General features: G+C 36.8%; 1 protein-coding gene across 2 annotated transcripts in view; it reads right to left on the bottom strand.

The window, feature by feature from the left end:
• Positions 1-14330, bottom strand: part of LOC129273970 (mediator of RNA polymerase II transcription subunit 24-like) — a 32941-nt gene that overhangs the window by 6391 nt on the left and 12220 nt on the right. For both annotated transcript variants that reach the window (XM_064108224.1, XM_064108223.1), the window contains exons 11-21: positions 13169-13383; positions 12326-12425; positions 11065-11195; positions 10504-10624; positions 8504-8667; positions 5376-5475; positions 4604-4785; positions 3934-4238; positions 2548-2739; positions 1558-1631; positions 272-365 (exon numbers count right to left, since the gene is read on the bottom strand). In XM_064108224.1, the coding sequence (XP_063964294.1) occupies positions 272-365; positions 1558-1631; positions 2548-2739; positions 3934-4238; positions 4604-4785; positions 5376-5475; positions 8504-8667; positions 10504-10624; positions 11065-11195; positions 12326-12425; positions 13169-13383 (1678 nt within the window). The remainder of the gene's footprint in view (positions 1-271; positions 366-1557; positions 1632-2547; positions 2740-3933; positions 4239-4603; positions 4786-5375; positions 5476-8503; positions 8668-10503; positions 10625-11064; positions 11196-12325; positions 12426-13168; positions 13384-14330) is intronic.

Below are 14330 nucleotides of genomic sequence, written 5' to 3'. Positions count from 1 at the left end.
ATGCGATAAGGAAAATTAAATATGATCGTACGACTGACTGTAAGTTATAGGATGCAGGGCTCAGGTGGGTGTTTCATACAGCAGTTCGTAAGTTATGAGTGACTTTACGAACGACTGGTGATTCTTTCTAGAGGTAGGTCATGTGCACCAAATTTTCATTGGTGTGGATGCAGCTCCTAAGAAAGCATCACCAGTTGGTCGTAAAGTCGCTCGTAACTTATCAACAGCTTTATGAAACACCCACCTGGTATAAAATCGTTGTCATCATTACCTGGTATGGGTGTTGATGTTCCATCCTCTTCGGGAGTACTTAGAAGCTTCCGCAGCTTGGAGGGACGGTTCTCTTCTTTAAAGCTCATAGACTCCTAAAAAGATATTATTTATCATAATTTCTCTCTCTTTACCTCTTTATTTAAAGGAGAATGAAACTCTTGGAGCAAGTTAGCTTTTGTGAAAGCAGAAAAATCAAAGAATAAGATCAACAAAAGTTTGAGTAAAATAGGACTAGCAATAAAAAAGTTATGAGCATTTGAATGTCGAGATCACTAATGATATGGAGATCCTCCCATTGGCAATGCGACCAAGATCTGTGATGTCACACACGTACAACTCTCCCATTTGGACACTGAAAATATACCCCAAAACATCTTTTTTTGCTCATTCTAATCATATGACAAACGATTCATCAATGATATAATGTTGTGAAACCTCTGTACTTGTCATCGCATAAAGAGAACACCTCACCTTGTGATAGACTCTATAAAAGTGAGAATATAAGTGAAATAAGTACTAAAGTAATGAGGGAGTTGTACGTGTGTGACATCACAGATCTTGGTCGCATTGCCGATAGGAGGATCTACATGGCACTAGTGATCTCAATATTCAAATGCTCATAGCTTTCTTATTATTCATTCAATCTTTCTCAAACTTTCAACAATATGTTTCTTTAATTTTTCTCTTTGATATGGATTCAGCTGGTTTCAAGGGTTTCATTCTCCTTTAAAGATAAATACTATTTGTGGTAACAATCTCAAAATGAGTAAAAAATTACTGCCAAAGTGTTTGTATGTATAAATAAAAAAATATGTGTCAAATAGCTCTAGAAGAAAATGCATAAATGCTAAGAAATTAGCAAAAAAAGCACGGAATTCCATTAAATGTCAGGTATTTTTCGAAGCAATATCAATACACTGTCCCACATATACTTTTCTGTGTTAGTGATCATCAGAATTATCGATTTTGAGCTAAGATTTCATGATTTTACAAAGATAAGTTTACATTAATGTACTAAATCAAGATGTCTGATAATATTTTGACAATTAACATTGATTTAAAAGACTTTCTCATGAAATAATTGTTTGCTGCAACTACTGTTATATTCTATTTGTGTTTCAGTTGATTATATTTCTTGAAATTGACATATGGCTAGCATTTTCTTGGTCAAACCATTTTTCGGTTTATGGTTTTTAGATATTTATTTAGTTTTCTTTTTACACGGTAGCTCTTTCAACAGGAATCTCTCCTGCGAAGGGACCTCTTTACAGCATTAATAATTACCTCACGTTCAGTGTCTCCTCGCCCTCTCTTGCGCCCTCTTATGACTCTTGACGGACTCTCCTTAGACTTGGAATCTAGATTGTTCAGAAACAACAAATAAAATATGGACATAAATTCAAATTGTTGTGTAGACCACATAAGAAATCAGAAATTCATCAGCTCTGAGAAATTCACTCCCAGACTCTTGAAAAAATCACAACGATTCTTTTAAAAATAAATTGTAAAGTAGTTTCTAATCTACATAGAATGCGTACTTCCCCGATTTTTCTGCTTCGTCAATTTGTAGTCAAATGCTCCACATCCTTCATTGCTTCCAAGTTAAATTTCTTAATTTGAATATTTCTCACATTGTTCTACACATGCTCAGACCTGCCAACCTCTGGGAATGAAAAATTGTATAATGTGATAAAAAAACTGTATTTTCCCCCAAAAAAACTGTATTTCATAATAAAATGCGCACTGCTATGCAGATAGCAGGCCTGCTAACATTTGATAATAAAAACAGGAGTCCCTATCACGACGCGCACGCTCATCGTGGCGCTCAACTGCATGCAAGCTAAAATGCGCACTGCTCTTGCAGATGAAAAAAAAAACATTGAAATATGCGTATATCTCACCATGGTTTTAACAAGATGATTGAAAAAAAATATATATTTACCTGAATTTACATTCATCCAATAACCATATTTGTGTAAGTTTTATGAAATAGAGAAATCTAGAGATGATTTTTTTCAATAAATTACAATTTTGTAAAAAAAAAAATTTTTAATCACATTAAAAAAAAAAAAACGTACTGTCTTATTTTGGTTGCAAAAACGTACTAAATACGCCAAAACGTACTAGTTGGCAGCTCTGTATGCTGCTCCGTTATGTGTCCTAACCAAACCCAGCAGATACTACCATAGAGAACTTCTTCCAGTGCTTGTATCATGATGCCATTTTCATTTGGTTTTCTGAGTATTCAATCCAGTAATCCAACGTGATCGTTACCTCTAAAACTGTTCTGACTGGTCAATGTGGCCGCTATACACCAGACCACCAGCTTAGCCAGGGCCTTGCCGCGAGGATTAGACAAACGGTCAATGTTCGACAGGTCGGCTAGGAGACGAGGAATGACCCTCCGGAGAAGGGTCAAGGTCATCTGTTCGATGTCCACTTGGAAGAGGGCCACAGCAATCTCAACTGTGTAAAATGGAATAGCAACATAATTCTAAGTATTAACATTCAAAGATATTTACGAAATGCTGATATCTGTTAGTGACATATTCTGTCTTTCAAGTTAAGCAGAAAAACAATTGTTGATTATGCGAAGCCTATATAGAATTCAACAAGACACATGTCAGAGTGCCCCTGAATTAGTTAACTACTTTTCCCTCTGCCTTAAATTCTTGTTATCCATTTGAAAGGAGCTGCACTTGGTCTTACTAATTGAAATGCAAATCAACTCCACCACTTTACTGTAGGTTGAGTGCACAGTTTGTATAGTCAGTGGGGTGTGGAGCTATGTTGGGTTAGTTGCAGAGGTCTATACAGCAAGCTGGGACCATTTTTGATTTTTACAGAGGGAACACGCAGACCCTCACTGAGAAAGATTTCTTCTAGTTTTATTTTGCCAGCTTCAAGTTATTTACTGGCAGTTGGTTATTATTACTACATTCCAGAAATCAAGTGTAATTCTGTGATATTTCTGTATTTGTTTTGAGGCAATTAATTTGTTCTGAAAGGTGACATTTTAAAATAGATGAGAGAATGTTGGTTTTGCAGTAACAAGCTATTTCCACCTGAAATAATTGTATATGAGCTCAAAGGACATGCCGGTCCGGTTTTTATAGTAATAATCCTTTTCCAAATTTAATAACATATCAAAGTGTAATCTGTCACGTATACTCTAGTATTTTTATTCTTTGTATTACATATTCATTTCACCTGTGGTTATGAATGACGTACTTCGACTTGAGTTAAAGGAATTTACAAAGAAGAGGAGTGATTGAATGTAAACCTTGAAAAGGTGATTGTTTGAATATTCCGTTAATAAAGCTAAACTTAAATTTAAAGTAGTCGTTCTGTTTTTAATTATTCTGTGTACAAGCTTTTACCTGACAACACAACTCTAGCATTCAAGGTAATATTTTCCCATTCAACTGATAAATAGAATGATTGAAAAACATTTCATGGAAAGTTTTATACAACTGCTACAGGCACAAACAAACATAATCCTATTTAATTTCATCAGGAGTTTCAGGAAAAAAATAAAAAATTTGAAAAGTTACCAATAAGGTATAAGAAACAGGAAAGTAACGGTTGTGCATTTATAAATCATTATTGATAGCTACTTTTAATAATGAATTCTAAATCTCATTAAGCTCCCGATAGTACCTGCAGTCGTGAGGTCATCCTTCCTGTGCAGCGAAGTCAGCTCCAGGACGATGCTTCTACAGAACCAAAGAGCACCCCCACTTGTCAACAGAGCATCCATGGTGGTCAGGCTCTTCTTATCGACCACGCCCCTCTGGACGATGGACTTGAAGGTGGCCGAGAGGGTCTCCAGGGAGGGCGTGTTTGGCTCGGGGGGAAGGGCGGGGCCGGATGAAACGACGGAGGCAGGTTCCCGCTGAATCTTGGAGTCGCTGCCGAGCACCGACGTCGACATCTTCTTGACGATCGTGGTCATGAGGCTGTTCCTGTAATAAGGCAGAGATTTAGAGTTTCTAAGTCAATACATTTTTTTTTCTTTGGGAAGTACAAGTCCTTAGAAGGTTGAAGTTTCCTAAAAAGAGTTTTTATGCAAAGTATCACAATCATAACATTACAAACAAACAATTAAATATCACCAGTTTAATTTCATAAAATGAAGATTTTTACAAGATTTTCTTTATTTATTTTTTTCTCACATGTTCTTTGGGCCTGATGTTGCCATCATAATATCACGCTTCAACTAAAAAATTTCCAAATAAGCATTAATAATATAAATGTCACAAAAGGCCCCAGATAGCAATGTATTAAGTACTTATAACCAAAAACACATCACCATAAAACAAAGTTGTACCTTTCAGTATCGTACATCTGCAGGGAGGTGGCGCTGTTCGTTGATGACGTCATCATCATCTGCAGTAGCCTGTGGGCCTTGCTACGTTCATTGGACGACAAGGAAGTCATGTGACTGCACAGCCATGCAACACAGCAGATCGGCAGACAACAGACACGCCCCTTTAGATTATCTACCAGTTTCTGTGAAGATGATTGGAGATGAATAAGATTATGGAAGGATATATATTTCTCAGAACCTTGAATCCAGTCAACATGTTTTGACATATCGTGGCTGCGCTGATAAAACTTTATATCTCAAAATTTAGAAAAATTGAGGGCAGCCAAGAAAAGGCTGTATTCTACAAATATAGCAATGGTGACAGTCTCATATTGTCTGAAAACTGTCTTCTGATACCTGTGAAGAACTCTTTTGAGGCAAAGGAAGGCTACTACCCATGTTATCACCCTAAAATCAAGCTTATTCTGAGTTTTTATCAAAATATTTAAATTTGGAGCTGCAAGGTTTTATCAGTCAAGCCATGATATTTTCTTATCTCTTTCGTGAATATGAGGATTTACACGGGGTCCATGTGTAGGTGCTTAACAATATTTCACTGACTTGATTGTAAACAAAGATGAAAAAGACTAATACTACTACTACCGCCACCAATTCTACTATGACTACTTCCTCCACCACCACCACCACTACATCATTTTCATCATCACCACTGGTACCGATATTACCAGTACTTCAATAGCACAACTTTTAAATATAGTGTCATTAGACTTACCGATACATGTTCTTCGCTTACTGCTCCATATTCCCATGCATGTAGAAGATGCTGGATGGCGTAAGGGATAGCTAAACACACCTCGCTCCAACGGACTTGACTGCAAAAAAAGAAACAAAAAGTTTTCTTAATAAAACAAGGCATTTTGCATGTTTCAATTGGAAATTCTCAAACATTTTCAGTTTGTTGATTGCATACAAGGCTGATGAGAACAAATACAACTTTCTTCATCATCACAGAGCTGCCAACCTTGTGCAAGCAAAAAAAGGAATCATTATGGCCAAAAAAAGGAATTTCCAACAAAAAAAAGGAATGTGTTAAAACGAACCTTAAAACCACATGCGACAAACATCCAATGCAAAAAGTATGTATGCAGTGAACAATTAAAAAAAAGTTAATCTCTAGGCCTAGTCTGGGCTAAGTAACGGAGCGTTACAAATTGGACCCTTATTTTAATTAAGTCAGTAGCAGGGCTTGAATTAAGAATTGAGAGGGGCAAGGCCATTTTCAAATGGGCACTTTCAGCTTGGGGCAACCGGCAAAGTGGCCTTGGATGCCCCAAAATTTCAAGGGGTATCAAGGCCATTCTAAAGGACATGAAGGCCACTTTTATTCTAGTCAAATGGGCACCTAGGCAAATTTTTCTAAAAATGACAAGTAGGCCTTTCATTTTGTAGTGCAACCTACTCCGGCACTTATCAAAGTGAAGATCTGTCGAGAAAAAATTCTTTCAGGGGCACCAAAATCAGTTCTGGTGAACATTTTTAGGGCCCCATTTTTCTGGGGCTTCCTTTCCACTTCTAAAATAATTAATTGTTTTATGTTGAGTTTCCTGACAAAACTACCAAATTGTAGACTAAGAGAAATATAAAAAAAAAGTTGACATCAATTCAGACTTCTCTTCCCAAGTAACATTGTTTTTGCCAAACAGTACCCTTTAAAATTAAAGTGTCATAAAATGGAAGTGTACATGTAACATTCCACAAATATAGAAAAATTATTCATAAATCAATCTAATCTAAAATTCAAATAGATATATAGATAAGAAGTTGAAATCATTCCACAAAAGTCCCATCGTAAATCACTTCACGATGTGCACAGCTCAGCCTCAATCACACTGCACGCACACTCAATCATCACCAGCAGTGACGGCACTATAGAGCAGACATCTAGGCCGCCAGAACCGGGGAAGAAATCTTCCCATTCCTGCTAAACTGAATGCTAAAGTGCCGACTTTTTTAATGAATTCCAAAGGCAGTAGGACATCTCTCTAGTATAAATCATGTGAAACTATCAATAAATGTTGAATATCACCCAGAATTATTACTTCAAGGGACAATGAAGAGCTTTCCAGGTCTTTTCAAAGCCGAATTCATCGTATTTGTTTGATACGATTACGAGTTGATGAAAATTAACCAGACAGTACCGTTATCCGAAGGGAATTGATATTAATCAATTCAAGAAAATAGCCTCAAAATTTCATTTCTTTATCACAACAATTAATTTTAAAGTATATGAAAAATATCTTTTGATGATTCAATCTTTAATATATATGATGAGTATTTTTGTAAAATTTTGCAAATGGAATAATAATTTCACTCAAACCTCCAAATCCCCCTCCATTACAAATGGACTCTTCTCTTACTACATTTGGGAATTACCCTACCCAATTCATCGTACTCCTCGCTCTGCGCTGCAAGAACAAACGTTGACTCGATCACCTGAAGAGTGTTGGCCCGTGCGTAAAGACAACGTATTAGCAGTAACGTTAGATCTAAATTCTGAAATCTGATTTTCGGATCGTTTTTTTGTACATAAAACATCACTTTATAGGAAAGAAATTACATGCAAATGTAAGATAAAATATATAAAATTCAGAAATATCGTACCTTTATAAACCGCAGTTACTGTTATTTCCTTTCAAATGATGATCAAAACATAATCATCCTCGATCCTTTCGTTTGTCATCGTAAGTTGCCATCTTGGATGACGTCATCATCCTTACAGACGTATTTACCAGTCGCTATACATCGCAATTCGTACCATGCATGCCGCTCGCATATTCAACTAACGTATATGTACGTGCACGCTATTCAATTATTAAAGTGCGTTGGAAAACCGGCCGGCGGGCGACTACGCACGCGCAAATACCAGGCTCATCTCGGGCTCAACCACTGAACTAGAAATACGTATTTCTAGTTCAGTGGGCTCAACACGCACTCCACATACATACAATTATGTACACACATTATCAAAATTGTCAAAAAACGTAATTTGAAAAGAAAAACCATAATGCCGTAATTTGAATGAAAAAACGTAATGATTACGGCAAAAACGTAATGGTTGGCAGCTCTGTCATCATCATCATCATCAGGCACAAGTCAAAACTCTTTAAGTCAGAACTTCTACCACCAACACCACTACAATAATAATCAGCATCACCATCACCATCACCATCAACATCATCATTATAATAATTATAATAGGCATTTATATAGCACCATTTATCTAGAAATATTCTATTCCTAGGCGTGATGTTAATATTATTATTACCCCGGCTTTAGCTCGAGCTGCCGTTCAGCGCTCATGTATTTAAAGAAGTACTAGTAATCCTGCCGGGTACCCATTCACCTCACCTGGGTTGAGTGCAGCACAATGTGGATAAATTTCTTGCTGAAGGAAATTACGCCATGGCTGGGATTCGAACCCACGATCCTCTGTTTCAAAGTCAGAAGACTAATCCACTGGGCCACAACGCTCCACATCCTCATCACCATCATTATCATCATCACCATCATCATCACCATCACCATCATCATCACCATCATCATCACCATCATCACCATCACCATCATCATCACCATCCACCATCATCATCATCACCATCACCATCATGATCACCATCACCACCACCATCATCATTATCACCATTATCACCATCATCATCATCATCATCACCATCACCAACACCACCATCATCACCATCATCATTATCACCATCATCATCATCATCAACATCATCACCAACACCACCACCACCACCACCATCATCACAACCACAACTACCATCATCATCTTGTTATGTTCTATTTTCAACGGACACAACTAGCTTCCAATATGTTACTTACGCTGTTTTGAACTCCATGCCGGTATGGTACTGGTTGAGTAGCATATCAATCTTGTTAGGATCGGCAGCAGTCATTCCACTCAATGGTTTGGTACCAGTATCATCAGGCATACAATGATGCACCCAGGTCTCAAAGAAAGAATCACCGCTAGTTGATACTACCATCTGACAATAACAACAAAAATACAAAATTTGTAACAAGTCTGACATCATAATTCTATTTATATCCTACATGAATTAAATCATGTATGCAGATTGGTTTAAAATAGCATCATGTGACCAAACATATTTTAACTATTTGGGGATGGTGTAGAAAATGAAACGCTCACAGTAGAAAATTTACTATTCCGTGACATCAATGAGGGGAAGAGCACTATTCCATCATTGACGTCACCACGCATCGGGCGCAGGCACAAATCCGCGTTCCACTAAGCGAGTGGCTTCAGGAGGGATGGGTCAGTTAGCACAGTGCATTATATTTTGGTTCAGAATAAAAATGGATGAATTACGAGTAAACAAACTAGATTATCAAGATCTATTGTTCTAACTTATTAAATGTAGGATATAAAACAAATACACCAGGCCTTTATTTCGAAAGTATAGCGGGAATTATTCATCTTCAGTTTTACCTGCAAAATTGCTAATTTTACTAAATAGTTAAGTCCAACCTCGGACACATAATTCCTGCTACACTTCCTCAAAGCCTGGTACATTTGTATATAATACTTGTTTATATCATGCCTCGCAATCATTTTATCCCCCATTAAGCTGCACTTTACCCAGGTAAGGTAAATGGATACCTGGCAGGAAATTCACTCCTTGAAACGCAGCTCTAAGCATGTAACAGCTGCTCTGCTAAAGTCAGGGTTAACATTATGCATTATAGCATAGTACCAGACCTGCCAACCTCTGGGAATGAAAAACTGTATTCTGTGATAAAAAAAACTGTATTTTTCCCCAAAAAAGTGTATTTCATAAGAAAATGCTTGGCGCACTTGCTCATCGCGGCGCTCAAGCTGCATGCAAGCTAAAATGCGCACTGCTCTTGCAGATGAAAAATAAAACTTTAAAACATGTGTATATCTTCATCCTGGTTTGAACAAAATGATTGAAAAAAAAAACAAGTTACCTGAAATTACATTGATCTAATAACCATATTTGTGCACGTTTTATAAAATAGAGACATATAGAGATTATTTTTCTCAACAAATTACGATTTAGTGTAAAAAAAAAAAAAAAAAATATATATTTTTCAAAGAAAAAATGTACTGCCGTATTTTGGTTGCAAAAACGTACTAAATACGGCTAAAACGTACTGGTTGGCAGGTCTGTAGTTCTGAGAGACTTCTGATAATTGATAATTATTACTTGCTTATATCTCTTTCTTTATCAGAGGTCTCTGTGTGCCCTTCATAATACAGTTTTATTTGAGCATTTTTTTTAGATGTAACATATATGAATAATATATGTTTATCAGGTTCAGTAATGTGATTTATTGCACCATCTTTGAACACAACAAGAAAAAATTTGCTGAGCTATGACACATCATATAGGATGGAGGCTTAACGCCTCTCTTTTCATCAATGTACATGTATATGGTTTGGGACCTAAAGTAAAGGACACACTGATTGACCTGAAGTCACCAAAGAAACTGTTGATCAGAACAGTATAGTTGTCCTCATGAATTGCTTTCAGACAGCGATTCTGAATAGGATCATCACATCAACAGTTATGGTTTCCTCTGAAAAACAAAACGACTTCTACATTCATCACAATTTCTATATCTTGTAGTTTGTAAAAGGGCAACAATGCCATAAAAATATATATTTGCTACCCCCTATATGCAAAACCAGAATTTTTGTCCCACAAAATCATATTTTCGTCACATCATAACCATTTTGAGGCATACTCATTTATTGTAATCGAGAAAAGAATAGGAATAGCGGCAGATACTTTTGGGGGATTTCCCAAAACTAAAGATGGGCCTCAGTGTTGACTTACCTCAGTGCCATAAAGCTGGGCAATACGACATAACATGAGGAATGTAAGATCAAAGATGACCGCTCGGACTTGAGATGCTTTTGCATTCTCAGCGCTTGACTGCTTTGCTATCTCATTAATTCTAAGAGAGGAAAGAAGTCAAATGAAATCAATTGAATAAAAATAAATAAATCACTGGTGAGAATAAAGATTCTACAAGCCATTCTTATCTCATGGAGCAGTGATTTGGGCAGAACATTGCTGAACATTGCTGGACACATTTAACTACAGGTTTTATTACCAAACCAGTTAAATGTATATTTTCACCATTACCCTGTCAAAGTATTTCTTGTAAAATGAGACACATTTTCTTGCAGCTAGTTGATGTCAAAGCAATGAACAAAACATTGCAGCCCAAATTCATAAAAAGATATTTAAACTAGGAAAGAATTCAAAACCATGGTCTACGTGGATTTGGTGTACATAATCATACTGAGAAAAATCTAATAATAATCCTATTTTTTAGACAATTTCATTGAAAACACAATCATGACTTTGAATTTAGGACTATATGTTTCTTACTTGATTAGTTTGGCAGAGAATTTGCGTAGTTTACTCCTGGCTGCAGCGGCTGCGACCATGTAATCAAAACTCTTCCCTGGTTTCATGTGACCCAGTAAGACCAGCATATCGTCTTGATTCTTGACATCAGCCTGTAAGAAATACAAAACATTAAACCTGGGCCCCATCTTACAAAGAGTTACAATTGGTGATGATTTTTTTAACCTGATTGCTAAGAAAGCATGATTGCTTGTGAGCAAGCAACCAGAGGACCGAACGGCTTAAGGTCCTCTCCAAAGGACCTGGTACTGAGGATTAATGCCTTACCAAAGGGCACTAGCGCACCAAGTGGGAATCGAACCCGGGTCACCGGAATACGAATCCCCCGCTCTACCGACTGAGCTACCGCGCCTCCATATTGATCCAATCAATCGTAACTCTATGGAAATCCATCGGTGTCATAATTTTTTCTACAGGAAATTTGCACAATGTCCTTTGTAAACAAAGGAGAACATGCCAAATTTTCAAGAAATTGATGAATTTATGGATCCTACATTCATATCTAGATTTTTTTTAAAACAAACTAGCATTTCATGTTGACTTTGCTGGCTTTCCATAGTTGCGATTGATTGGATAAATCGCAACTCTTTATAAGACGGGGCCCTGTTTGGTAGATGTTCAATAAAAATGTGTATAAAACTGAAGTATCAACTTATATTAATTGGATGAGCCTGTCCCTATGAATGTGTTCAACATAAATATGGCGCAATATAAATGCTGTGGATCATCATCATCATTATTCTAATCTTACAAAGGTGTAATGGCCATTGATTTTTTTTTTACGGCTGATTCTTTGTAAAAATTTGATATGTTTTTACTCTGGAGATCAAGAACCATCTCATGGTAATGTTGGCTGATGTGACTCAAACATATTTTGCTTCTAATATTTGGCCTCTGCCTTTTTTATTACTATATTTTGTGCTTAAAATATTGTATTATATCTTAATTATGTTATCTCTCCTCTATTATAAAATTGTTATATGATAATGGACTTAACTATGTCATATTATGGTTACATTCCAATTTTTTTTTTTTTTTAAAATGACCCTAAGAGCACCTATCTTACAAATTTAGTGATTAAATATCAGAAAGCTTAAGGTTTCTAGTCCATTCTGTGCTTGAGAAGTGGCTTCATATTGAAAAGAAAAAGACATGCAGATATTTTATTCTGATCAGGCTATTTTTTTCTGCAGATAACTCTAAAATCTATTGACAATTTTACCTTGATAAAGTTGATGAGAGGTTCCGCTCTGGTTACCATGACAACAAGAGAAACCGGTTGTTGTGTGTCGGTTGGTCTAGTGTGTTTTATCGTAGTAGATCTAGGGAGAAGGAACAACAAAATCAATCACAACGACGATGAAGCAAAAACAATATATTTCGGGATGTGTACGTGATTTGCACCATGCTCAAATGAGATATGGTATCCCAGACGCTGAAATTAAAAAGAGGTTTTTTTTTTACATCATCATCGCTTTTGTACTCTCCACTTCCTATGATAGAAAGACACCTTACTGTTTTATATCATTCAAAGAACTCCTTTTCAAGGGCAAATAATGGACATCTGTTGATCAGAACTAGTAAGAGTGTCCTCATTAATTGCTTTCAGACAGCGATTCTGAACAAGATCATCACATCAACAGATAAATTCCCACAATGGCCTTCAATATCAGTTGACCAACTACAAATTACATTGGTAATATTTTATCACAGATACACTCTTACAAAGCACACCATCCTACAAAACCCAAGAGAGGAAACATGTTCCTTTGTCAATGATAGAAAATTAGCTGGTCAGTATTGCTGAACCTTTAAAGATGTCAAAACTTAGAAGGCAAAGACTAACTCTGGATCAAAAGAGCAATCATATCAACATCCGATCCACACTGATCCTTTTTTATACAGCCACATGGACAACTTATGCAACTTGTTTAAAGTCTGTGCAATGTTTTAACATGAATCCTGCTTTAAATGCACTAAAAGTCTTATAATTGCAACCTCTTGCATTCCACATTATTTTAACTCCAGGAAAGACATGGCTCTGGCTTGTGGCAACATGCCTTACCTAGCAGTTGTGATCTCCTTGATCTGCGTTTCGTTGAGGACTCCACAAACGGAGAGCTGACCCAGGAGTTGCTTGATGGCATCACACCGTTGCTTGGTGTCCACAAGATCCAGGAGGACATAGAACTTCAAGAGGTAGTGAAGACCTTCAACCAAGGCTTCCGAGCCGGCGTCATCGGCCATGCTCTGCTGGAGACGCTGAATGATCTGAGGGAGCTGAGGAGAACAAAGGGAACTAAACTCCATCAAAATTCTTGTTAAGAAAGACAATAATGTGTAAAAGGAGAACAAACCTGCTCCGCATGAGGAAACAGTACAAATATTGAAGTATCACTATCACCGAATTAAAAGGCTTTCACAATTAGTTATATTGGTAAAGTAATGGTAATATATCTGTTGATCAGAACTGCTAGAGTGTCCTCATTAATCACTTTCAGACAGCGATTCTGAACAGGATCATCACATCAACAGATAAATTCCCACGATGATCGTTGATATGTAATTTATCAATGTAAGTGAAAAAGATATGCTTTCAATGCAGATTTGAACTGCCCATCTTTATCATCTTGTCTTATGTGGATTTCCAGCATTCAAGAGTTGCTTTGAAATTCCTTAAAATGCACATCTTTCATTATCATCATCAATCCAAAGGTTTAAATCAGGTTTTGTCCCCTTGAACGGTGGTGGCCAGATTCACCTCACACATGCAGCAATTGCCCTTAAAGGGGAATCCAACCCAAATAAAAACTTGTTTTTATAAGGAAAAGAAAAATCAGACAAGTTGATAGGTGAAAGTTTGAACAATATTGGACAAACAACAAGAAAGTTATGAATTTTTAAAAGTTGTAAATATTGGTAATCACTATACCCATGGAGACTTCAAATTGGCCGCATATTTGACACAATAGATCATAACATTTTCATATCTCGGTTATTCAATAGAATAGGCGTTAGGTCCAAAGTCTTATCCTGGTTCCAATCATACCTGTCTGGATGGACTTCGCAAGTTGATATTGACGGCACATTGTCAAATCCCATAACTCTAGAATTTGGACTCCCTCAGGGGTCAATAGTCGGACCCATAGGCTACTCAATATATACTCTTCCAGTTGGCGACATCATCCGAAATCACTGTATCAATTATCATTTTTATGCTGACGACA

The sequence above is a fragment of the Lytechinus pictus genome, chromosome 13 (genome assembly GCF_037042905.1).
Source record: "Lytechinus pictus isolate F3 Inbred chromosome 13, Lp3.0, whole genome shotgun sequence".
Lineage (NCBI taxonomy): Eukaryota > Metazoa > Echinodermata > Echinoidea > Temnopleuroida > Toxopneustidae > Lytechinus > Lytechinus pictus.
The sequence above is the reverse complement of the archived record's forward strand: the minus strand, read 5'-3'. Positions and strand labels throughout refer to the sequence as shown.